Here is a 25,696-nt window from a genome sequence, read left to right on the forward strand (position 1 = left end):
CTGGACGCTATGGGAAATTTAGCACGGCCAGTTCACCTAACCTGCGCATCTTTGGACTGTGGGAGGAAACCGGATCACCCAGAGAAAACCCATACAGACACAGGGAGAATGTGCAAACTCCACACAGACAGTGGCCCAAGGCTGGAATCAAATCCGGGTCCCTAGTGCTGTGGGGCAGCAGTGCTAACCACTGAGTCACTGTGCCACAACGTTTGAATCATTTGCCATACACGTTCATGCCCCAACACAAGGTCAGAGTTATTAGGAAATAGAGGTATTTTATGTCAACATCCTGAAGTGTTATGATCAAGTTGGCAGGTTCATTTGTGACACCTGTCATCAACTTGGGAACATCTAATCAGAACAGAGAAGGGTAAACACTGGCATGGAAACCTCAAATTCCTGAAACATAGCTGTCAACATTGTCTAAAGGACTTCAGCAAGGTGTTTGGCAAGGTTCCACATGGTAGACTGGTCAGCGCGTTTATACAACATGGTCTCTAGGGGGAAGCTAGCCCATTAGATACAAAATTGGCTTGAAGGTAGGAGACAGAGGATGGTGATAAACGGTTATTTTTCAGTCTTTCTGACCAGTGGTGTGCTGCAAGGATCAATGCTGGGTCCACTGATTTTTGTCATTTAAATAAATGATTTGGATGTGAATATGGGAGATATGGTTAGTACTTTTTTTTTTTTACACAGAGAGTGGTTAGTGTGTGGAATGAACTGACCGACAATGTTTAAAAGACATTTGGATAAGTTCATGAATAGCAAAGGCTTGGAGGGATGTGGGCCAAATACAGGAAAGTGGGATTAGTTCAGTTTAGGAACAAGGTTGACATGGACTAGTTGGACCAAAGGCTCAGTTTCCATGATTATGACTCTCTGGCTCCAAGTTAAATCACCTCATGTGGTAATTATAACAGGTATTTTAAGTGCTAAAATGATTGAAGGAACATTGCAAAGCAAATTTGTCAAGAGGGACTTAGACTGAAAAATGTAAGAAGAAAAAGACATATATGATTTTGTCAGGAAGCTTATAATGGTAGCAAACACTTTATGTAAGTTACTTAAAAGAACAGTGTACCCTTGGAGAAGTCTGGGCAATTTGTACAGAATTCAAATACCATTCTGTGAAAGTGAAACAAACCTTTAGGGTTTGGAGGGATATGGGCGAGGTGCTGGCAAGTGGGACTAGATTGGGTTGGGACATCTGGTTGGCATGGACAGGTTGGACCGAAGGGTCTGTTTCCATGCTGTACATCTCTATGACTCTATGACTAAGCTTACCGTAGAACAGTTATAGATTTAGATCATTGTCTTCTTGTGCCAATAAACAAGTTGAAAATTAAAATACAAAAAAAGAAAAGGATGTGGAATTAATTGGAAATTAATATGTTGAAGGAAGAAAATATCAAAGGCATTTATCCTTCGAGTTACAGATGGTATGAATTTCTCAGGATTGAGGAATAAAAACAAACGGTATCTCAGAACAAGAAACACAAAGGAGATATAAAAATGTTTATACAACATACTACAAATGAAATACTATCAAAACACCAAAGCGAAAGAGACGAGGAAGGGATGACGAGTGGGATATTAGCAATGATGTTAGAAGAAAGAAACACACTCAAGGAAGGTGAAATTCAAAGTAAGGGAAGCCAAAGAGAAATTGTCCAATGTAATGTGTGAGGTAGTATTGCAGCCAGAAATAATTCACAAAAAGTTAAAGAGTAAAATTTCGATAGGCAGAAAAACAGAATTGATAACATACTGGGAGCATAACAGACAAAGATGATAAAGTAACGTTTGAAAGGGATGTAGTAGCTAAAAGACAGACAGCACACGCAAGTGAATTATACAGTGCAATGTTCCAGAAAGAGCAAATTCTCAAAGATTCGAGGTTTTATTTTGTTTTATTCGTTCGTGGGCTGGCAGTGTTAATAGCTGCACCAGGATTGATAGACTAATTACCCTTGAAAAGCTGGTGGTGAACTGTCTGTTGCCGTCCTCCTATTCACAAGACACTATCTCCATTTCTCCATTCTCCATTCTCCATTCTCCCTCTCGGATTTAGTTCCGCAGGGGCTGATCAGGTTCTGATTTTGATCCTGATGAAGGAGCAATGCTCAGAAATCTAGTGCTTCCAAATAAACCTGCAGGACACAACCTGGTGGTGTGAGGTTTTTTTTTGAATTTGGCGGAGAGATTCCAATACCGCGCATGCGCTCTTCGTTCGCGGTTGACGTCACACCGCGCAGTGGTGCCGGAAGCCGCGCGGGATGTTGCTGAGGCTGGCCTCGCGCTGCCGTCTGTCCGTGCTCGCGGCCCCGCGGCTAACGGTCGGCCTGAGTGGGCGGGAGGCCGCTCGCCATGTCTCAGTGCCGGTCAGTGTGGACTTCAGGCGTAGGAGCGGCCTGTCGGCGGCTGGCCTGGTCGGATCGGCGCCGTCGGCGGTGCAGCCCTACCTGAAACTGATGCGACTGGACAAACCGATCGGTAAACCTCATTGGAATGTACCGCGGCTCGGTCTTTCTGCAGGTGGAGGTGGAGGTGGATCGGGGCTGGGCTGGTGTTAGGGAAGGCTGGAATGTGGTAGCAGCGACAGTTCGCCGGTTACAGTTCGGCCTGGGCTGGATCAGATCCTGGAACTGGCATCTGTCAGTCAGATACTCAGAGAATGCAGGACGTCGTTTCCAACTCGGAGGGGAAACAAAAACAAAACAAACATTCTTAATATGTGTCAAGTTACTCACACCTATGTTAGCATCCATGCTGCTGGTAACATTCAATTTTTTTTAAGCGTTTAGCCATCTGAGTTGGCATTTATGATCCGACTGAATGATGGAGTCGGTTTGAAAGGCCTGCTACTGTTTCTGTTACCAGTCATAGAGATGTACAGCACAGAAACAGACATTTCTGTCCAACCCATCCATGCCGACCAGATATCCCAACTCATTTGCAAGCACTTGCCCCATATCCCTTCAAACCCTTCCTATTCACACACTCATTCTTTAAATGCCTTTTAAATGTTGCAATTGTACCAGCCTCCACCACTTCCTCTGGCAGCTCATTCCATACACGTACCACCCTCTGAGTGAAAAAGTTGCCCCTTAGGTCTCTTTTATATCTTTCCCCTCTCACCCTAAACCTGAGCCCTCTAGTTCTGGACTCCCCCCACCTCAGGGAAAAACCCTTGTCTATTTACCCTAACCATGCCCCTCATGGTTTTATAAACTCTATAAGGTCACTCCTCTGCCTCTGATGCTCCAGGGAAAACAGCTCCAGTCTATTCAGCCTCTCCCTATAGCTGAAATCCTCCAACCCTGGCAACAACCTTGTAAATCTTTTCTGAACCCTTTCAAGTTTCATAACCTCCTTCTTCACAAAGAGACCAGAATTGCACACAATTTTCCAAAAGTGGCCTAACCAACGTCCTATACTCAATACTCTGACCAATAAAGGAAAGCATACCAAATACCTCCTTTACTATCCTATCTACCTGTAACTACTTTCAAGGAACTACGAACCTGCACTCCAAGGTCTCTTTGTTCAGCAACATTCCCCAGGACCTTACCATTAAGTGAAGGAATCCTGCTGTGATTTGCTTTTCCAAAATACAGCACCTTGCATTTATCCAAACTCCATCTGCCACTCCTCAGCCCATTGGCCGATATGATCAAGATCCTGTTATACTCTGAGGTAACCTTCGCTATCCACTACACCTCCAATTTTGGTGTAATCTGCAAATTTATAAGCTATACCCCACCCCCCATGTTCACTTCTGAATTATTTAAATAAATGATGAAAAGCATCAATCTCTGTGACACACCACTGGTTACAGGCTTCCAGTCTGAAAAGCAACACTCCATCACCGTCCTCTGTTTTCTACCTTTGAACCAGTCCTGTATCCAAATGGCTAGTTCTGCACGTATTCCATGAGATCTAATCTTGTTAACCAGTCTCCCATGAGGAACCTTGTCAAATGCCTTACTGAAGTCAGTCTATATGGCTGCAAATATAAAATCTTGCAGAATTGGACAGAATGTATTGTAGGGTACTGAACATACATATAAGCCTTGTCAGCTGGTTTAGCAGTGCATTTCTTACATGAATGTTGGATTTATTGCAATATTAAACATTTTGTTCTTTTTTTTCAAGTCTTAGCCTGACAAGGTAGTGGCACATAGAAATGTTTCATCTGTTATAATTTGATGTTTCAGGGACCTGGTTGTTGTATTTACCTTGCACCTGGAGTATCAGTTTAGCAGCAGAACCAGGTTGTTTTCCAGATTTGGCCATGCTTGCACTTTTTGGAGCAGGTGCATTACTGATGCGAGGAGCTGGGTGTACAATCAATGACATGTGGGATAAAGATATTGACAGAAAGGTAACACTCTCCTCTGGAATGTGTTCCTGTGTTAACTGTTCATTTGCATAGACAACTTGATTTAACAAGGATAATCTTCTATTAAGTATTGGGTCCTCATTTTTGATGCTACCTATATTAACCTAATAATATTTCTATTTAAACCAATCAATGCAATATTAGCTTCTCTGAGGGAGTGGGCACTGTCAGAGGGTCAGTGCTGAGGGAGTGGGCTTTTCATCATTTATTTAAATAATTCAGAAGTGAACATGGGGGGTGGGGTATAGCTTATAAGTTTGCAGATTACACCAAAATTGGAGGTGTAGTGGATAGCGAAGGTTACCTCAGAGTATAACGGGATCTTGATCAAAATTACTACGAATAATTGTATGTTTCTGGCATTGGCCCGGCCAACATATTCATAAATTTCTTATAAAACTCACTCGGTAAGCCATTTGGGCCAGGTGCCTTATCTCTTTGGAGCTGCTTTGCTACCTCCTGTATCTCTCACACTTGTCAAGGGAGTATTCAAAAGGGACGCCTGCTCCGGAGTCACACCTGGAAGGTCCAGGTTCTTAAAGAAAGACTCCATCTTCGCCAACCTGTCCTCACAGCCCTCTGACTGATACAGCTCGGAGTGAAATTTCCTAAACACTACTTTGATCTTTTTGAAACCACAAGAGGACCAGTACACCCTCTAATAGATTGGTGGGGGGTGGCGCTCTTCTTCCTAGCCAGATATGCCGAGTATTTACTAGCTTATTGCCATTCTCAAATACCCTTTGTTTCACGAAAGAGATCTCTCTCTTTGCTGTCTGAGTAAGTGCAGAGTTCCGAGCAGCCCAAAGAGCTGTGATCCGCTGTAACTTAATCACAGATGGCCTGTCAAAATACACGGTCTCGGTTGCCTTCAGCCGGGCCTCAAGTATACACTGCTACTCTCCCCTCTGTTGTTTCCAACTTGCTGTATAAGAGATAATTATTACCTATTGCATTGGCCTTGGCAGTATCCCAGAGCACCAACGGGTTACTGGTCATACCTGATTTGATATCCAAGAACATTTTAAACTCCTGTGAAAAGTACTTAATAAACTTACTGTCCTTCAGGAGAAAAGTTTCCATGTGCCAGTGCTGTGAGCCTACCCCATTATCCCTGGCCTTAACCTCCAGATACACTGCCGCATGATCAGAAATGGCTAAGTTCCCAATTTTACAGGATAACACCAAATCCAAAAAAAAACAGTGGAGCAAGAAACCAATCAATCCTTGTGTAGCACTTGTGCGGATTGAAGAAAAAGATAAAGTCCCTACCCACCGGGTGAAGGCATCTCCGTACATCCACCAATCCCAAACTCCCCACGTAGGTCCATCAATTGTTTAGATTGCGGGGAGTTGCCAGGGAGACTGCTGGGCATCCTGTCCACTGTGGGATCCATGAGATGATTAAAGTTTCTCTCTATATTTGTATGGCATGCACAAGGGCCATCCATCTGAAAAGCGCATCTGTTAAAAATTTAAAGGGGGTGTGCCGGGGGCAGTAAACATTCAGAATACCATACTCTGCACCATGTGCTAAAGCTTTGATCACAAACTGCCCATATTCATCCTTCGTTTGAGCTAACAACTGAAATGGGCGATTCTTCTGAACGAGTATAGCCACTCCCCTGCTTTTAGATGAAAAAGACAAAAAGAACACCCGGTCAAACTCACCCTGCTGCAACTTTAGATTCTCCTTGTCATCAAGGTGGGTGTTTTGCAACAGAGTAACATCAATCCTCTCCTTTCTAAGACTCAAAAGTACTTTTTTTCTCTTAATTGATGAGTGACCCCCCCCCCCAATAATATTCCAGGTGCACCATTTAAAGGGGCAACTAGCCATAGCTATCTGAAACAACCCATGAACCCCCAAGAGAAGTAATCCTACTCACAGTGCGCCAAGTGGAAACAATTAAAGACTCGTAGAGACTATAAAAAAAACAACTACAGAAACTACCAAAACAAAACTTCTGAAAACTGCACCTACAATAAAACAGATAATAAGCGACTTTCCCCCCTGCCCATAGGGGGCACTCACACTACTCACAAACATCTCCATGGCTCCTAGCTGAAGCTGCATGACAAACCCAGACAAACAAAAAGAATACATAAATCTTTCAGACAAAGAAGTTAAAAATTGGCATTTTGCCCATTCCACTCATCCATCGACCCCCATTACTACTGATAAAAATCAAACCAAAGAAAAATTCCGACAACAGTTGCTCTGCCCCAAAAAAGCAAGAAGGGAGAGAAACAGCAACATATTAAAGGGACAAAACCGATGTCCAAAGCCAACGACAGCCAATGGGAGACTGATTAGAAAGGTTAGATCTCATGGAATACAGGGAGAACTAGCCATTTGGGACACCGAACTGGCTCAAAAGTAGAAGACAGAGGGTGGTGGTGGAGGGTTGTTTTTCAGACTGGAGGCTGTGACCAGTGGAGTATCACAAGGATCGATACTGGGTTCTCTACATTTTGTCATTTACATAAATGATTTGGATGCAAGCATAAGAGGTACAGTTAGTAAGTTTGCAGATTACACCAAAATTGGAGGTGTAGTGGACAGCGAAGAGGGTTACTTCAGATTACAACAGGATCTGGACCAGATGGGCCAATGGGCTGAGAAGTGGCAGATGGAGTTTAATTCAGATAAATGCGAGGTGCTGCATTTTGGGAAAGCAAATCTTAGCAGGACTTATACACTTAATGGTAAGGTCCTTGGGAGTGTTGCTGAACAAAGAGACCTTGGAGTGCAGGTTCATAGCTCTTTGAAAGTGGAGTCGCAGGTAGATAGGATAGTGAAGAAGGCATTTGGTATGCTTTCCTTTATTGGTCAGAGTATTGAGCACAGGAGTTGGGAGGTCATGTTGCGGCTGTACAGGACATTGGTTAGGCCACTGTTGGAATAGTAGGTGCAATTCTGGTCTCCTTCCTATCGGAAAAAGTGTTGTGAAACTTGAAAGGGTTCAGAAAAGATTTACAAGGATGTTGCCAGGGTTGGAGGATGTGAGCTATAGGAAGTGGCTGAACAGGATGGGCTGTTTTCCCTAGAGTGTCGGAGGCTGAGGGGTGACCTTATAGAGGTTTACAAATTATGAGGGGCGTGGATAGGATAAATAGGCAAAGTATTTTCCCTGGGGTGGGGTAGTCCAGAACTGGAGGGCATAGGTTTAGGGTGAGAGGGGAAAGATATAAAAGAAGCCTAAGGGGCAACTTTTTCACACAGAGGGTGGTACGTGTTTGGAATGAGCTGCCAGAGGAAGTGGTGGAGGCTGATATAATTGCATCATTTAAAGGCAGTTGGATGGGTATATGAATAGGAAGGGTTTGGAGGGTTATGGGCCGGGTGCTGGCAGGTGGGACTAGATTGGGTTGGGAAATCTGGTCAGCATGGACGGGTTGGACCGAAGTTGGTCCATGCTGTACATCTCTATGACTCTATGGCAGAAAAAAACCCATTAATGTCCATATTGCTTGAACCAACCAGTCTATTTTAAAGTGTCCAAATAGTCCTTTGCCTTTTCTAATGAATCAAGGACATGCATGAACCCTCCGTGACTGAGACATAACACTAGCATGACCAATGTGGACTGATTTCTTATTTATGTCTAGGTGTCTAGACACAGGAGTAAGCAGATAAAATAACTTGTTACTCAGTGAGAAAATAAAAATTTCATGTAATACAAAGTATTCTCATGCACATAGGTATTTCAGTCATTGTACACATCTCTAAACCAAAGCCTATTAAATGTGGGTAATTGCCTTTGGAAAGAAGTCAGAAATCCATTCTGGCTTCAGTCCTTCTCTAGGTATTCCTTCCTTACAGTGCATTCATGGTAACCTTAGCCAATGCAGGAATTGAACCCAGGCTTTTGGCATCACACTGCATTGTAAAACAGCCAGGTGAGCTAACTGACAAGAAGCAACTAATCAATCCTTAAAACCTTTCTCCCTCCACATTCATTTCAACACCAAATGCAAGAAGTTTGTTGATTTCTTCAGTTCTATTTCAGCAACTAATGTTTATATAACTCCCTTTGTAATGTTGAATAACATGTGCAGGCACCTGTATTTATTTAGCATCTTTCATAACCACTGGACATCCCAAAATTCTTTACAGCCAATAAAGTTAGTTTCTTTTGCAGCACAATCACTAATATTGGAATCATAGCAGCTAATTTTCATTCTGCTCCCTTTGACAGCAATACAGGAATGACTAGATAATCTGTTTTTTGATGGGTAAATGTTAGCCAGGCATGACTCCTCTGATCTTCTGAGTAGGGCCATTGGACCTTTACATTCACTCAAACAGACAGTTGGGACATCAGCTTAACATCTCATCCAAAAGACAGCTCCTCTGATAGTGCAGCACTCGTCGGTACTGCACTGGAGTATCAGCCTAGATTCTTGTGCATGTTCTGTGGAGCAGAACTTGAACCTAAAACCATGCAGCTCGGGCAAGTGTGCTACAACTGAACCATGACTGATTTCATTCCCATACAAGGAGTTGAACCTGAGCTACCTGGGTGGAAACCAGAAACCTAATCACTGGTTATGGTAAATGGCCAAGATCTTGGTCAATATAGTCAAAGTGGAAAAGAAAAGTTATGAGTGTGAGTAGTTTGCCAGCCACCTAGCTAACTACGGTAAGGCTTATGTAAATAGATTCTAAGGAGCATCATAAAGAAGGGGAGTATTGTGACAGAGACAAATTGGAAGGGCATTCCAGACCATAGGGCTTTGGTAACTGAAGCTGTGAGCACAAGTGGAATTGTATATGAGGCTGGAAGTCGAAGTGTGCAGATGTTTTGGAAGGTTATTGGATTAAAGGAGATTACAGGGAGAAGCAGAGGCCATGGATGAATTTGAGAAGCATGGTGAGAATTCTAATATCGAAGTTACTTAAATGAGTAGTTCTTCTAAGACAGAGATTCTCGACACATTTCTTGCACTAAAACTGAACGTGATTTGAATTTCTACCATGTTACGATTACATTTGCCTAGAGGATCTATTACATTGAGGTCATAAATTGTACACTATACATAACCAGATTTGATTTAGCCGCCTCTGATTGCTTCCAGAATATATTGTTCTTCGAAACTGTCTTGAATATACTCTGTGAATTCATACTCAAGGCTACCTTTGCCAATTTGATTCTTCCAATCTAAATGAAGATGGAAATCATCCCATGATTATTGTAGTACCCTTCTTGTAAGTTCCTTTTATTTCTTCATTTACATGAAGTTTTACTACACTAGGAGGCCTACTCGCACCAGTGATTTTTTTTATATACTATTCCTTAACTCAAGCTGATTCTATGTCTTGAGCTTCTGAGCTATGATAATTTCTTGCTGCTGTACTGATCTCATCCTTTAGTAACACAGCTTCCCCTTCTCCTATTCCTTTTCTCCTGTCCTTCCAAAATATCAATTAATTTTGAATATTCATGATCTAGCCTTGTCTCTGTGGTGGATTTTGTATCATGTTCATTTTTGTGCTATCAGTTCATTCATCTTTAAGAATGTTGCATGCATTTAAAGAAATTTTAATTTTTTCTTTATGCCATTTTTTTTTCCCTGAGTACGATCTCATTTGCTAGTGTGTTTAGGTTCTGTTTTTCTATTGTACTCCAGTTATCAGTATTTAGGGATTTGGAGACTTGTAAGTTATATCATGTGAGGGGCACCTATGGGCTATTCCCACAACTCTCTCCTTTGACGCTTCTTGTTCCTTTTTTCTATGTATACAATAAAGTTTCTATTTCTTGATTTTTGGAGAAAAGTCTTATTACTTATAGAGTGGGAGAATATTTTGTAATAAAAAAGCTAGAATCAGGAATACAGAATTTGTGATGGAGGGGATCATTGTAGGTTGGAGAAATTTAGAGATCATTTCTCTCCTAAACTCCACAAGTACTGTTTGACCTGCTGAGTATTTCCAGTATTTTGTGTTTTTGTTGCTTAAGTGATTACTGACTATTGTCATCTTAATACCTACTGGTGCTGTCTTTAAAATTTCTTCTCAAGGATCCTTGTTAATTGTCCTATCTTTCTCTGAATCTGGAATAGGTTGCCAGAACTGGAAATCGGCCTATAGCGGCTGGAGAAGTCAGTCATTTACAGGCCCTGGTGTTTTTGAGCGGTCAGCTGAGTTTGGGACTTGCTGTTCTCCTGTGCTTAAATGATTACAGGCAAGTGAAGGTAACACCGGTTTCTGTGGATGGAATAGGTGGAAGAAATGTTGGCTTGTATTTTGATTAATCTGGTATTATAAAAGGGAAGTACTGTGGATGCTGGAAATCTGAAATGAAATAGAAATGAAATGATATTATTGGCAGGCCTGGAAAGAAAGTAGTTAATGATCTTGACATCTGTAAAAAGGTCACAGTCCTGATTTGTTGGCTGGGATTATTTGGACATGGCAAGGATCCTAGGACTGGAAGAAAATTGGGACCTTACTCACTGGAGTTTAGGAGAATGAGAGGTGATCTCATTGAAGCATTTAGAATTCTTATTTGACAGGTTAAATAGAGTCATAGAGATGCACAGCACGGAAACTGACCCTTCGGTCCAACTCATCCATGTTCAGATATCCTAATCTAATATAGTTCCATTTGCCAGAAATTGGCCCATATCCCTCTAAGCCCTTCCTATTTATGTATCCATCCATGTGCAACAGAAGCCATAACAGAAAAAAGGGCACCAATCTAAGGCTGAGCTGAAGACAGTTGTGAGACTTTGGACCTCCTTGCCAAACAGTTGTAGGGCAGAGTCCTTCGGTATATTTAAAAGATTAGTAGGGGAATCAAGGATATGAAGAAAAGGCAGGAAAGTGGATATGAGGAATGTTGGATCAGCCAGGATGTTATTGAATAGCGGTGTAGGCTCGAGGGGCCGAAAAGCCAACTAGTGATCCTATTACTTACGGTGTCCTGACCCTATAAGGTAGGAAAGCCAGTTCACTGGTTCACTAAGTTGCAGGGCCCAGGGATACATTTTATGCATCCCTGGGTGGCAATCAATTAAGTGGCTGGCGTTTTTATTCAATTAATACGATTGATTTTCTCTCCCCCACTCTCTCTCCCTCCTCCCTCTCCCCTCTCTCTCTCTCCCCCCCCTCTACCTCCCCTCTCTCTCGCGCCTCTCTCTCTCTCGCGCCTCTCTCTCTCTCGCGCCTCTCTCTCTCTCGCGCCTCTCTCTCTCTCGCGCCTCTCTCTCTCTCGCGCCTCTCTCTCTCTCGCGCCTCTCTCTCTCTCGCGCCTCTCTCTCTCTCGCGCCTCTCTCTCTCTCGCGCCTCTCTCTCTCTCGCGCCTCTCTCTCTCTCGCGCCTCTCTCTCTCTCGCGCCTCTCTCTCTCTCGCGCCTCTCTCTCTCTCGCGCCTCTCTCTCTCTCGCGCCTCTCTCTCTCTCGCGCCTCTCTCTCTCTCGCGCCTCTCTCTCTCTCGCGCCTCTCTCTCTCTCGCGCCTCTCTCTCTCTCGCGCCTCTCTCTCTCTCGCGCCTCTCTCTCTCTCGCGCCTCTCTCTCTCTCGCGCCTCTCTCTCTCTCGCGCCTCTCTCTCTCTCGCGCCTCTCTCTCTCTCGCGCCTCTCTCTCTCTCGCGCCTCTCTCTCTCTCGCGCCTCTCTCTCTCTCGCGCCTCTCTCTCTCTCGCGCCTCTCTCTCTCTCGCGCCTCTCTCTCTCTCGCGCCTCTCTCTCTCTCGCGCCTCTCTCTCTCTCGCGCCTCTCTCTCTCTCGCGCCTCTCTCTCTCTCGCGCCTCTCTCTCTCTCGCGCCTCTCTCTCTCTCGCGCCTCTCTCTCTCTCGCGCCTCTCTCTCTCTCGCGCCTCTCTCTCTCTCGCGCCTCTCTCTCTCTCGCGCCTCTCTCTCTCTCGCGCCTCTCTCTCTCTCGCGCCTCTCTCTCTCTCGCGCCTCTCTCTCTCTCGCGCCTCTCTCTCTCTCGCGCCTCTCTCTCTCTCGCGCCTCTCTCTCTCTCGCGCCTCTCTCTCTCTCGCGCCTCTCTCTCTCTCGCGCCTCTCTCTCTCTCGCGCCTCTCTCTCTCTCGCGCCTCTCTCTCTCTCGCGCCTCTCTCTCTCTCGCGCCTCTCTCTCTCTCGCGCCTCTCTCTCTCTCGCGCCTCTCTCTCTCTCGCGCCTCTCTCTCTCTCGCGCCTCTCTCTCTCTCGCGCCTCTCTCTCTCTCGCGCCTCTCTCTCTCTCGCGCCTCTCTCTCTCTCGCGCCTCTCTCTCTCTCGCGCCTCTCTCTCTCTCGCGCCTCTCTCTCTCTCGCGCCTCTCTCTCTCTCGCGCCTCTCTCTCTCTCGCGCCTCTCTCTCTCTCGCGCCTCTCTCTCTCTCGCGCCTCTCTCTCTCTCGCGCCTCTCTCTCTCTCGCGCCTCTCTCTCTCTCGCGCCTCTCTCTCTCTCGCGCCTCTCTCTCTCTCGCGCCTCTCTCTCTCTCGCGCCTCTCTCTCTCTCGCGCCTCTCTCTCTCTCGCGCCTCTCTCTCTCTCGCGCCTCTCTCTCTCTCGCGCCTCTCTCTCTCTCGCGCCTCTCTCTCTCTCGCGCCTCTCTCTCTCTCGCGCCTCTCTCTCTCTCGCGCCTCTCTCTCTCTCGCGCCTCTCTCTCTCTCGCGCCTCTCTCTCTCTCGCGCCTCTCTCTCTCTCGCGCCTCTCTCTCTCTCGCGCCTCTCTCTCTCTCGCGCCTCTCTCTCTCTCGCGCCTCTCTCTCTCTCGCGCCTCTCTCTCTCTCGCGCCTCTCTCTCTCTCGCGCCTCTCTCTCTCTCGCGCCTCTCTCTCTCTCGCGCCTCTCTCTCTCTCGCGCCTCTCTCTCTCTCGCGCCTCTCTCTCTCTCGCGCCTCTCTCTCTCTCGCGCCTCTCTCTCTCTCGCGCCTCTCTCTCTCTCGCGCCTCTCTCTCTCTCGCGCCTCTCTCTCTCTCGCGCCTCTCTCTCTCTCGCGCCTCTCTCTCTCTCGCGCCTCTCTCTCTCTCGCGCCTCTCTCTCTCTCGCGCCTCTCTCTCTCTCGCGCCTCTCTCTCTCTCGCGCCTCTCTCTCTCTCGCGCCTCTCTCTCTCTCGCGCCTCTCTCTCTCTCGCGCCTCTCTCTCTCTCGCGCCTCTCTCTCTCTCGCGCCTCTCTCTCTCTCGCGCCTCTCTCTCTCTCGCGCCTCTCTCTCTCTCGCGCCTCTCTCTCTCTCGCGCCTCTCTCTCTCTCGCGCCTCTCTCTCTCTCGCGCCTCTCTCTCTCTCGCGCCTCTCTCTCTCTCGCGCCTCTCTCTCTCTCGCGCCTCTCTCTCTCTCGCGCCTCTCTCTCTCTCGCGCCTCTCTCTCTCTCGCGCCTCTCTCTCTCTCGCGCCTCTCTCTCTCTCGCGCCTCTCTCTCTCTCGCGCCTCTCTCTCTCTCGCGCCTCTCTCTCTCTCGCGCCTCTCTCTCTCTCGCGCCTCTCTCTCTCTCGCGCCTCTCTCTCTCTCGCGCCTCTCTCTCTCTCGCGCCTCTCTCTCTCTCGCGCCTCTCTCTCTCTCGCGCCTCTCTCTCTCTCGCGCCTCTCTCTCTCTCGCGCCTCTCTCTCTCTCGCGCCTCTCTCTCTCTCGCGCCTCTCTCTCTCTCGCGCCTCTCTCTCTCTCGCGCCTCTCTCTCTCTCGCGCCTCTCTCTCTCTCGCGCCTCTCTCTCTCTCGCGCCTCTCTCTCTCTCGCGCCTCTCTCTCTCTCGCGCCTCTCTCTCTCTCGCGCCTCTCTCTCTCTCGCGCCTCTCTCTCTCTCGCGCCTCTCTCTCTCTCGCGCCTCTCTCTCTCTCGCGCCTCTCTCTCTCTCGCGCCTCTCTCTCTCTCGCGCCTCTCTCTCTCTCGCGCCTCTCTCTCTCTCGCGCCTCTCTCTCTCTCGCGCCTCTCTCTCTCTCGCGCCTCTCTCTCTCTCGCGCCTCTCTCTCTCTCGCGCCTCTCTCTCTCTCGCGCCTCTCTCTCTCTCGCGCCTCTCTCTCTCTCGCGCCTCTCTCTCTCTCGCGCCTCTCTCTCTCTCGCGCCTCTCTCTCTCTCGCGCCTCTCTCTCTCTCGCGCCTCTCTCTCTCTCGCGCCTCTCTCTCTCTCGCGCCTCTCTCTCTCTCGCGCCTCTCTCTCTCTCGCGCCTCTCTCTCTCTCGCGCCTCTCTCTCTCTCGCGCCTCTCTCTCTCTCGCGCCTCTCTCTCTCTCGCGCCTCTCTCTCTCTCGCGCCTCTCTCTCTCTCGCGCCTCTCTCTCTCTCGCGCCTCTCTCTCTCTCGCGCCTCTCTCTCTCTCGCGCCTCTCTCTCTCTCGCGCCTCTCTCTCTCTCGCGCCTCTCTCTCTCTCGCGCCTCTCTCTCTCTCGCGCCTCTCTCTCTCTCGCGCCTCTCTCTCTCTCGCGCCTCTCTCTCTCTCGCGCCTCTCTCTCTCTCGCGCCTCTCTCTCTCTCGCGCCTCTCTCTCTCTCGCGCCTCTCTCTCTCTCGCGCCTCTCTCTCTCTCGCGCCTCTCTCTCTCTCGCGCCTCTCTCTCTCTCGCGCCTCTCTCTCTCTCGCGCCTCTCTCTCTCTCGCGCCTCTCTCTCTCTCGCGCCTCTCTCTCTCTCGCGCCTCTCTCTCTCTCGCGCCTCTCTCTCTCTCGCGCCTCTCTCTCTCTCGCGCCTCTCTCTCTCTCGCGCCTCTCTCTCTCTCGCGCCTCTCTCTCTCTCGCGCCTCTCTCTCTCTCGCGCCTCTCTCTCTCTCGCGCCTCTCTCTCTCTCGCGCCTCTCTCTCTCTCGCGCCTCTCTCTCTCTCGCGCCTCTCTCTCTCTCGCGCCTCTCTCTCTCTCGCGCCTCTCTCTCTCTCGCGCCTCTCTCTCTCTCGCGCCTCTCTCTCTCTCGCGCCTCTCTCTCTCTCGCGCCTCTCTCTCTCTCGCGCCTCTCTCTCTCTCGCGCCTCTCTCTCTCTCGCGCCTCTCTCTCTCTCGCGCCTCTCTCTCTCTCGCGCCTCTCTCTCTCTCGCGCCTCTCTCTCTCTCGCGCCTCTCTCTCTCTCGCGCCTCTCTCTCTCTCGCGCCTCTCTCTCTCTCGCGCCTCTCTCTCTCTCGCGCCTCTCTCTCTCTCGCGCCTCTCTCTCTCTCGCGCCTCTCTCTCTCTCGCGCCTCTCTCTCTCTCGCGCCTCTCTCTCTCTCGCGCCTCTCTCTCTCTCGCGCCTCTCTCTCTCTCGCGCCTCTCTCTCTCTCGCGCCTCTCTCTCTCTCGCGCCTCTCTCTCTCTCGCGCCTCTCTCTCTCTCGCGCCTCTCTCTCTCTCGCGCCTCTCTCTCTCTCGCGCCTCTCTCTCTCTCGCGCCTCTCTCTCTCTCGCGCCTCTCTCTCTCTCGCGCCTCTCTCTCTCTCGCCTCTCTCTCCCCCTCTCTTTCCTTTGCGTGCCCTCTGAGGTTGGCTAATGTGGTAATGCTGGTGGTAAGGACAGGCCAGGAAACTATAGACTAGTGAACCTGATGTCGGTGGTGGGCAAGTTGTTGGAGGGAGTCCTGAGTGACCTTTCCTTTGCGTGCCCTCTGAGGTTGGCTAATGTGGTAATGCTGGTGGTAAGGACAGGCCAGGAAACTATAGACTAGTGAACCTGATGTCGGTGGTGGGCAAGTTGTTGGAGGGAGTCCTGAGTGACCGCATGTGCATGTAATTGGAAAGGCAAGGACCGATTAGGGATAGTCAACATGGCTTTGTGCGTCGGAAATCATGTCTCACAAAATTGATTGAGTTTTTGAAGAAGTAACAAAGAGGATTGATGGGGGCAGAACAGTAGATATGATTTATGTGGACTTCAGTGAGGCGTTCGACAAGGTTCCCCATGGGAGACTGGTTAGCAAGGTTAGATTTCACTGGATACAGGGAGAACTAGCCATTTGCATACAGAACTGCCTCAAAGGTAGAAGACAGAGGGTGGTGGTGGAGGATTGTTTTTCAGTCTGGAGGCCTGTGACCAGTGGAGTGCCACAAGCATCGGTGCCTGGTCCTCTACTGTTTGTCATTTATATAAATGATTTGGATGCGAGCATAAGATGTATAGTTACTAAGTTTGCAGATGACACCAAAATTGGAGGTGTAGTGGACAAAAAAGAAGGTTACCTCCGATTACAACAGGATCTTGACCAGATGGGCCAGTGGGCTCAGAAGTGGCATATGGAGTTTAATTCAGATAAATGCAAGGTGCTGCATATACACTTAATGGTAAGGTCCTTGGGAGTGTTGCTGAACAAAGAGACCTTGGAGTGCGGGTTAATTGCTCCTTGGAAGTGGAGTCGCAGGTAGATAGAATAGTGAAGGCGGCGTTTAGTATGCTTTCCTTTATTGGTCAGAGTATTGAGTACAGGAGTTAGGAGGTCATGTTGCGGCTGAACAGACATTGGTTAGGCCACTGTTCGAATATTGCATGCAATTCTGGTCTCCCTATCAGAAAGATGTTGTGAAACTTGAAAGAGTTCAGAAAAGATTTACAAGGATGTTACCAGGGTTGGAGGATTTGAGCTATAGGGAGAAGCTGAACAGGCTGGGGCTGTTTTCACTTGAGTGTCAGAGGCTGAGGGGTGACCTTATAGAGGTTTACAAAATTATGAGGAGCGTGGATTGGGTAGATAGGCAAAGTATTTTCCCTGGGGTGGGTAGTCCAGAACTAGAGGGCATAGGTTTATGTGAGAGGGGAAAGATATAAATGAGACCTAAGGGGCAACCTTTGCATGTAGAGTGTGGTATGTGTTTGGAATGAGCTGCCAGAGGAAGTGGTGGAAGCTGGTACAATTGCAACATTTAAAAGGCATTGGAATGGGTGTATGAATAGGAAGGGTTTGGAGGGATATGGGCCGCGTGCTGGCAGGTGGAATTGGTATGGGTTGAGATATCTGGTCGGCATGGACTGGATCTGTTTCCGTGCTCTACATCTCTATGACTTTATGGCTGTATTTGGGCACTGCTTGCTTTTATTTCCTATTATTTGACATGATAGTGGTGGTCCACCTTGAACCACTGTCGTATGTGTGGTGAAAGTACTCCTGTATCTCTGAATTTTCTCTTTGAAGCAACAAGGAACAAGTGGTTTTGTATTCAAGTGACCGTATGTGACTTGGGGTGTTTTAATCTCACACACATCATTCCTTTGTCTGCTAAGTTGTGAGTTTGTGGGTTTAAAAAGTGCTGTTAAAGGAGCACTTGAGGTTTTGTAATACATCTTGTAGTGCACACTAATCAGTGTTGTCGGGGATGGATATTTAAGGTAGTAAATGAAGTGCTAATCAAACAATGTAATCAACAACACTCTTTTCTGCAACCCAATTTAGTTTTACTTTCCATAATTGGTTTGAACAATGTATCTATACAAATAGAGAATAGATAAGTTTTTGTTTGGAATATGTTGCAGCTATTGCTTATTTGAACATATCAGACAGTTTTATAAAATGGTTTTGTTCAGATATGTGTGAAAAAAGAACATTTGCTATTCATGTAACAAGCTATATAGTGCTCTAAATGTGTACAATTTCTTCTGCATTGGACTGTCTACTTTTTAAAGTTAGCTAAGATTAGTTATGCATTGAACCTAACATATGCAGAACCAAAGATGACTTAATGGGGCAGAATTTCTGTGTTGGTTCTCAAGCTGGCACAACCTTGATGGAAACCTGGAGCAATGCTGAAAACATGCTCAAATATTTTAATATGAAGATCAATCTATTTATGGAGAAAATAATCTAAGACCTATATCAGTATAAATCCACTTGAATTTAGTAATCATGTACTTTGCTAAGTAATATGGGATGCACTTTCTTTTTGACAGCATTGTGCTTGGAGCTGCATCGTTGGGACTAGTAGTCACTTACCCATTAATGAAGAGAGTAACGTATTGGCCACAGCTAATTCTAGGTATGTAAACTCTTTGAGCGTTCTTGGGCTTCCAGAAAATATGTAACTCCAAAAAATATAGAGCTGTAGACAAATTATTTGAAAAAATAACTTTGTTGAGTTTTTTAAAAAATAAAAATATTCAATTTCTGATGTACATATTGTGTTGCAAAGTGGGTTACTTAATAAACTCTCAATACAATTTAAAAATCTGGAAAACTGAGACAGATACTTTGTTATTCTGCAATTCTTGGATTTGCTTTCGATGTCAAGGAGAAGACATTATTCCAACATTAGCAATGTTTTGGTGAATGATTGGCATGAGTGGCATTAGGGGAACTGACAATCTCAATCCAATATAAAGCAATCTATCAAGCTGCCAGGGAATGATTTAATTTGTGACATCTCCCAACAATAGAAGAATAATAATTGCAGAAAATAAGGAAATAAGTAATTTAAATCGAAAGTACTTCATTTTGCAGAAGAATTTATGTTTGTAATTGTATGAGAACTCACTTGTTTAGCTTATGACATTAAAAATTATAAATATGTAAAGTAAGTGCATGAACTGTACACATAACATTATAATGTCAAATTCCTTTACCCAAACATGCTTAATGAAGTTTTATAATCTCTACATAAACTTCTTAGTTTATGTTCAGCACTTTAAGCATTTTTTGATGTTACATTGTTGCCTTGTTTCTTTTTTTAGATTAGATTACTTAGATTAGATTACTTACAGTGTGGAAACAGGCCCTTCAGCCCAACTAGTCCACACCGACCCTCCGAAGAGCAACCCTCCGAAGAGCAACCCACCCAGACCCATTCCCCTACACTTAACACTACGGGCAATTTTGCATGGCCAATTCACCTAATCTGTACATTTTTGGACTGTGGGAGGAAACCGGAGCACCCGGAGGAAACCCACGCAGACACAGGGAGAATGTGCAAACTCCACACAGGCAGTTGCCTGAGCCGGGAATTGAACCCGGGTCTCTGGCGTTGTGAGACAGCAGTGCTAGCCACTGTGCCATCTTGCTGCCCAAATCCTCCTCCTCTGCCTTCTACTTTTGTTTTCTGCTTTTCTATCTTTCATTTCCATCATTTTTTCCCCTTACTGTTATCTCCCCTCTGAGGTTTTATTCCCCCGCAACTCTTATTTAAAGCAATCCCATTTTAATAGCTAACATTCATTCTGCTGAGGAAATCGATTTTGGTCCTTCTGGGGTGCACCTCATTCAGCTTACTTCTAGGATGATGTGATATGATAGGCTGCCTGCTAACTATTTACTATAATATATTCCTCCACCCATTTTCTAGCACCAATTATCAATCAATTCTGCCCCCCCCCCCCCCACCCCCCAGTTCTTTTCACAAAATTTGACTGAGATGTATCTCTAAGTTGTTTCTGAATTATTGGTTATAGGTCTTACATTCAACTGGGGAACACTTTTAGGGTGGTCTGCTGTGAAGGGCTCCTGTGATTGGTCAATCTGCCTACCACTTTATATTTCTGGTATCATGTGGACATTGATATATGATACTATTTATGCACATCAGGTAAGATTATAAATTAAGATTCCTCGAAATCTCAATTTTGCAACTACTTGTTTGGAACATGCAGCACCACAAGAGATGCTAAAACCTAAATGGACCATGTTGGTCATAAACAGCTATAATGACATTGCAGCATATTGTAGCTGTCCAAATTAGTGTGAGCAACTTAGATTTATATGGCGTTTGAATAGAAAAATTACCCAGAGTACTTCAACAGAGCGAGGCAAACTTGAAACCATTCCAAAAGTGGAGATTGTGACAAGTGTTGCCTTGATTGAAGGGATGAGTTAAGGAGGATCTTAAATTAGAAAATGAATGTTGGAAGATTGAGGAGTTTGGAGGGATTCAAGTAGCACCAAGGCATCAAAAGTGCATCTGTCAAAAGAGAAGGGCTAGGCTTGCACGTGGAATATCAATAGTAGAGTTCCATAAAAAATACCTTGAATTCTGAAATGTTTCTCTTGTGTTTTAAAGCCAAGTTAATTATTATTTAAGAAATTGGACTTGTTCGGCCTTATTTAAATCTTCCATGAAATTGTGATTTACGTTTTAAGCGAACATTACAGATTGTTCAAATGTTTCTAAGCAGGGTCAAGTTGACTTCTGTTCCTGTCACAGTGCTAATGGCTGCATCCAATTGTCATGCCTAGGGTGTATTTTCAGAAGAATTCTCCTACTCATTGAGCATAATGTGTATGATAACAAAACATGATAGCAATTGCTGTATTTGATTTATAGCTTATCTTTTTAGTATGTAAATTGGCATTAAAAACAGCAAATGTTAATTCAATCATATGGAAAACTTTCCTTTAGATTCAAAATGTCATTAAGTTCATCCAGCTTCTGAATCTCAGCAGTAACACTTCTGCAGCCTACATTAAAATTATATTTGCTTTTAGTGTTGATTTTTGTGCAGCTGATTTAATTTTAAAGTATTATCACTGGACTTACATTTCATACCATGCATATTGTATAAATCAGCTGTGTAAACTTTTTACTCTCTACTGGTGAGGGATGTTGGTTTCTTACATATGTATAAGGGGTGGGGTCCCCAATGTATGAACGTTCATACTGATAAATGAGATCCCATATGAGGTTGTAATTTTAAAGACTTGACATATGAACATTTCCTGTGCTTACAGACAGCTGCTTTCCATTGTCCTGCATTGTGTTCTAACTTGTTTACAAATTGATTTGCAAAAGGACTCCAGAATGGAACGGGTTTGCAACCCAGGGACTGCCTGGACTGTGGATGCTATAAATCTGGAAAAAAAACACATAAAACGCTGCAAAGCTCAGCTGGTCTGGCAGCGTGTGTAGAGAGCAAAAATGTTTTGTGAAGGTTTATAGCTCAGGTTGAGGTTTAGGGTGTAGGTTTGCTCGCCGAGCTGTAAGTTTGATATCCAGACGTTTCATTACCTGGCTAGGGAACATCATCAGTGCGACCTCCAAGTGAAGCAAAGCTGTTGTCTCCTACTTTCTGTTTATATCTTTCTCCTGGATAGGGTTCCTGGGGTTTGTGGTGATGTCATTTCCTGTTCGTTTTCTGAGAGCTTGATAGATGGTATCTAGATCCATGTGTTTGTTTATGGCGTTGTGGTTGGAGTGCCAGGCCTCTAGGAATTCTCTGGCATATCTTTGCTTAGCCTGTCCCAGAATAGATGTGTTGTTCCAGTCGAAATGGTGTTTGTTTTTACCTCTATGTGTAGGGCTACGAGGGAGAGAGGGTCGTGTCTTTTTGTGGCTAGCTGGTGTTCATGTATCCTGGCTAACTTTCTTCCTGTTTGTCCTACGTAGTGTTTGTGGCGGTCCTTGCATGGAATTTTGTAGACGACGTTGGGTTTTGTTCATGGGTTGTACTGGGTCTTTTAAGTTTGTTAGTTTTTGTTTGAGAGTGTTGGTGGGTTTGTGTGCTACTAGGATTCCGAGGGGTCTTAGTAGTCTGGCTGTCATTTCTAAAACTTTTTTGATGTAAGGTAAGGTGGTTAGGGTTTCTGGCTGTGTTTGGTACACACACTACGTAGACAAACAGGAAGGAAGTTAGCCACCAGGATACTCTCGTAGCCCTACACATGGAGGAAAAAAGAACACCATTTCGACTGGGATATACCAGTGAATTCCTAGAGGCCTGGCACTCCAACCACAATGCCATAAACAAACACATAGATCTCGATACCATCTATCAACCCCTCAGAAAATGAACAGGAAATGACATCACCAGAAACCCCATCCAGGAGAAAGATATAAATAGAAAGCAGGAGACAACAGCTTCGCTTCACTTGGAGGTCGCCACTGATGATGTTACCTAGCCTGGTAATGAAACGTCTGGATATCAAACCTACAGCTCAGCGAGCAAACCTACACCCTAAAGCAAAAAAGTGTTGAACACAGTATGACACTCAGAATGATAACTGTTTCTTTCTTCCAGACCTGCTGAGTTTCTCTAGCGTTTTTTTCTGTTTGTGATACAGTGTGATACCAACATCATGGGTTCAATTCCTGTGTTAGCTGCGGTTACCATGAAGAGTAACACCTCACTTGAGGCATGGTGACCCACCACTAGCAGTCACCTCTCTCTATTGGGAGAGCAGCTGTATGGTCCAGTAGGATTATGGTGACATTATCTTTTATAGGCATCCTGCGATGATAAACAACAGTTAATTTGAGTGACAGACTGTTTGCAAGAATGCTTTATTCTAAGTTTCTGTATTTAGGATAAAACAGATGATGCTCTAGTAGGAGTGAAATCAACTGCATTAAAGTTTCAAGATCAGACCAAACAATGGCTAATTGGATTTAGCACAGTCATGCTGACAGGATTGACGATAGTAGGACTAAACAGTGAACAGACGTTACCGTACTACGCTGCTGTGGTGACTGTTGGAGCTCACCTAGCTCATCAGGTATGAACATTAGCACATTTCTCTACTTCACTTATGAATACTGAAATTGAGGTGAATTTGGACTAGAATTATAACTTTAATTTTTATACCTCTTAAAATTGAGAAAGGCTGCACTTTCACTTGTTATAGATAGTGATTCTAGAATATTTTGTTTGTCCTTCAAAAGCAACATCCCCTTCACAAGTTGCAGCAAAAGGCTTTAAAAAATAATGTAAGTAATGACGTTGAGAATTTGGTATGTTTTGAATATTGCAGCTTTGCTAATTAGTAGATCCTGTTTCAGCTGCACTCTGCAGCAATTTAATTAATGATTTGTAATTAGGAGTTTAGTGATTAAAACTTATAACTCTGAATGTTTTAGTCATTGAATAAAGTTACTGCAAAAGATATTTGAATTATTATTCACACTGCAAACAAACAATACTTGTTCTCTATAAGGCACATAATTACACCTTCAGGGAAAATATTGTGTTCTATCTCAAAAATGTATAACTTTTATGAAACGTTTTGGTTGTTTCCCTGGTGAAAACAACAGATTGGCACATTTCATTACATTATAAAGCATAAAATTAATACAAAGAACAAAGCAAATTCATTTGTTGACAGGCTGCTTCTTAGTTTTTTATATATAATGAAGTGAAGCTGTTTATGATGAAATCCTTCAAAGGCGAGCGCAGGGAGGGGTGGTTCTGGTGCTTGCAGTTTCGAATTTGAGGAAAATAAATTCAAGCAGTACTCTTCTTTATGTTGGAGAAAATAAGATTAAGTTATGGGAAAGTAAATTTTCAGTCTCAATATCTTTGGCCCAAAGGTTATAACTTCCCCAATGTCAAACTTGCCTGGGATGTCCAAATTTCTGTTTCATGTTCATGAGGCCCAAGGCTCCATATCTGGTATAACAAGTTATTCAAACTGCAGGGATTGTTCCTTGTTTGTACAAATGTGAATCAATTTCTAGACTAGTATGAGGAATCACAAGAAAAGAAACAAAATAGACATTACACAACATACCACTGCCTTATGTGGACCGTGACTTTGATTATTCAAGGACCATGTATTGGTTAAGAATAGAATTCAGCCATACTTATTGCAACTTATAAAGCATGATTATTGTAATGACACATCCCAAGGCAAGTCACAGAAGTGCTATAAAACAAAGTATGTTGCTAAGTATCAAAAGAAAATGACCAAAAGTTTGATTAAAGAGAGGGGATTTTAAGAAGTGTCTTAAAGGAGGCAAGAAAGGTAGAGAATGAGAAATGTAGGGAAGGATTTCCTGCATTTTGATGACTGGGAACCAAAGGCATGGCTACTTGTAGTGACACAGCTAGGACTGGTAGAGCATATTGGTAACAACTAGATGGCAGGTATGTCACATTGTTTTGGTTTTGGAAATTACAGAGATGGGGAGAGGTAGGCTAATGAATGAAGTACTTTTTTGCTAAAAAAAACTGGAGGTAAACGAAATCCTGTTTAAATATCAATAAATTCTCAACTTCATGAGCAGCTAGTATTATTAGATCAACAGGCATTGACTCGCTCTTAGATTGTTAAACTATCATATCTTGTTAAATATTTCTTCATGAAGTGTTATGTCAGTTATACTATTTAATATAGTTGTTTCATGTTTTATGACAATTCTCTTTCAACTAAGAAAATTTTATTGTGATGAATTTTTAAAAACTAAAATGTGTTCTGTACGATTCTGATTTATTTAAATAAATCCTGTACTTTCTAAAACAGATATACTCATTGGACATAAATAATCCCCAAGATTGTTGGGAGAAATTCTGCTTGAATCGCACATTAGGATTTATACTGCTTTCTGGAATTGTGCTTGGAAACCTCTGGAAAAGAAAGAAGTCACTTCATAACACTGAAAAGGTGCAGTAGTTATTGACAGCTTCTAAACCAGATATCAAGATTATGTAGTAAAGCTGGTAAAGATACCATCTTCCATATTGTACTTTTATTGTTATTAAACAAATTTTTATATTTTTCTCTTGGCAAACTAAGTTATTCTAAGTGCAATTTTGAATCATTTAGCTATTTATTAAAAAGACAAAAATTGAATGACTTTGTCTTGCATTTTATGCCTTCACCCAGATATTTCTTGTGTTCAACGTAAACAAACACTCTTGTAAGCAAGCACTTGCTCCCTATATACTAGAATGTAATTAATACACAGAACATTTAGTCAAGTGGCACTACCCATAGGTGACACAAATTACTGGAAATGCTACACAGTCCTATCATCATTTAGACTTCAGATCAGAGAGGGATAAAAGCTCTTAGCAAGTGATAAAGAACAAACAATAATGAAATTGGGTAACAGTCTGTATCATTAATTTGTGCTTCTTCCTAATGTAGAAAAAATACAAAATTGAATTGAATTTATTGTCACGTATACCAAGGCACAGTGAAAAGCTTTGACTTTTGAGTAATACAGGCAAATCACGTAGTTAAGTAGCATAGATAAGTAAATAAGTGGTAAACACAGGCAAAACCAAACAACACAGGTACGCGGGAATGTTAAGAGTTTGAGAGTCCATTCAGTATTCTAACAACAGTAGAGTAGAAACTGTTACAAAACCAGCTGGTGCATGTGTTCAGGCTTCTGTACCTTCTCCCAGATGATAGAGGTTGTAGAAAAGCATTGCCAGGGTGGGATGGAACTTTGAGAATGCTGGCTGCCTTTCCTTAAGAGCGGGCCTGGTAGATGGATTCTGTAGATGGGAGGTTGGCCTTTGTGATCGTCCGGGCTGAGCTCACCACTCTGTAACCATCTCCGATCTTGAATGGTACAGTTGCCATACCAGGTAGTGATACATCCAGACAGAATGCTCTCAATGGCGCACCTATAAAAGTTGGCAAGGGTTGTGAGGTGCTGAATTGTGGGAAAGCAAATCTTAGCAGAACTTATACACTTAATGGTGATGTCCTAGGGAGTGTTGCTGAACAAAGAGACTTTGGAGTGCAGGTTCATAGCTCCTTGAAAGTGGACTCGCAGGTAGATAGGATAATGAA

General features: G+C 44.6%; 1 protein-coding gene across 1 annotated transcript; it reads left to right on the top strand.

The window, feature by feature from the left end:
- Positions 1-2,106: 2,106 nt before the first annotated feature.
- On the top strand, positions 2,107-24,747 carry coq2 (coenzyme Q2 4-hydroxybenzoate polyprenyltransferase). The gene is made up of 7 exons (XM_043695282.1): positions 2,107-2,499; positions 4,224-4,390; positions 10,478-10,599; positions 18,145-18,230; positions 19,636-19,769; positions 22,481-22,669; positions 24,413-24,747. The coding sequence occupies exons 1-7, from the start codon at positions 2,283-2,285 to the stop codon at positions 24,560-24,562; spliced, it is 1,065 nt and encodes a 354-aa protein (XP_043551217.1). The 5' UTR covers positions 2,107-2,282; the 3' UTR covers positions 24,563-24,747.
- Positions 24,748-25,696: the final 949 nt, after the last annotated feature.

This window comes from Chiloscyllium plagiosum, chromosome 1 (genome assembly GCF_004010195.1).
Source record: "Chiloscyllium plagiosum isolate BGI_BamShark_2017 chromosome 1, ASM401019v2, whole genome shotgun sequence".
NCBI classification, from domain to species: domain Eukaryota; kingdom Metazoa; phylum Chordata; class Chondrichthyes; order Orectolobiformes; family Hemiscylliidae; genus Chiloscyllium; species Chiloscyllium plagiosum.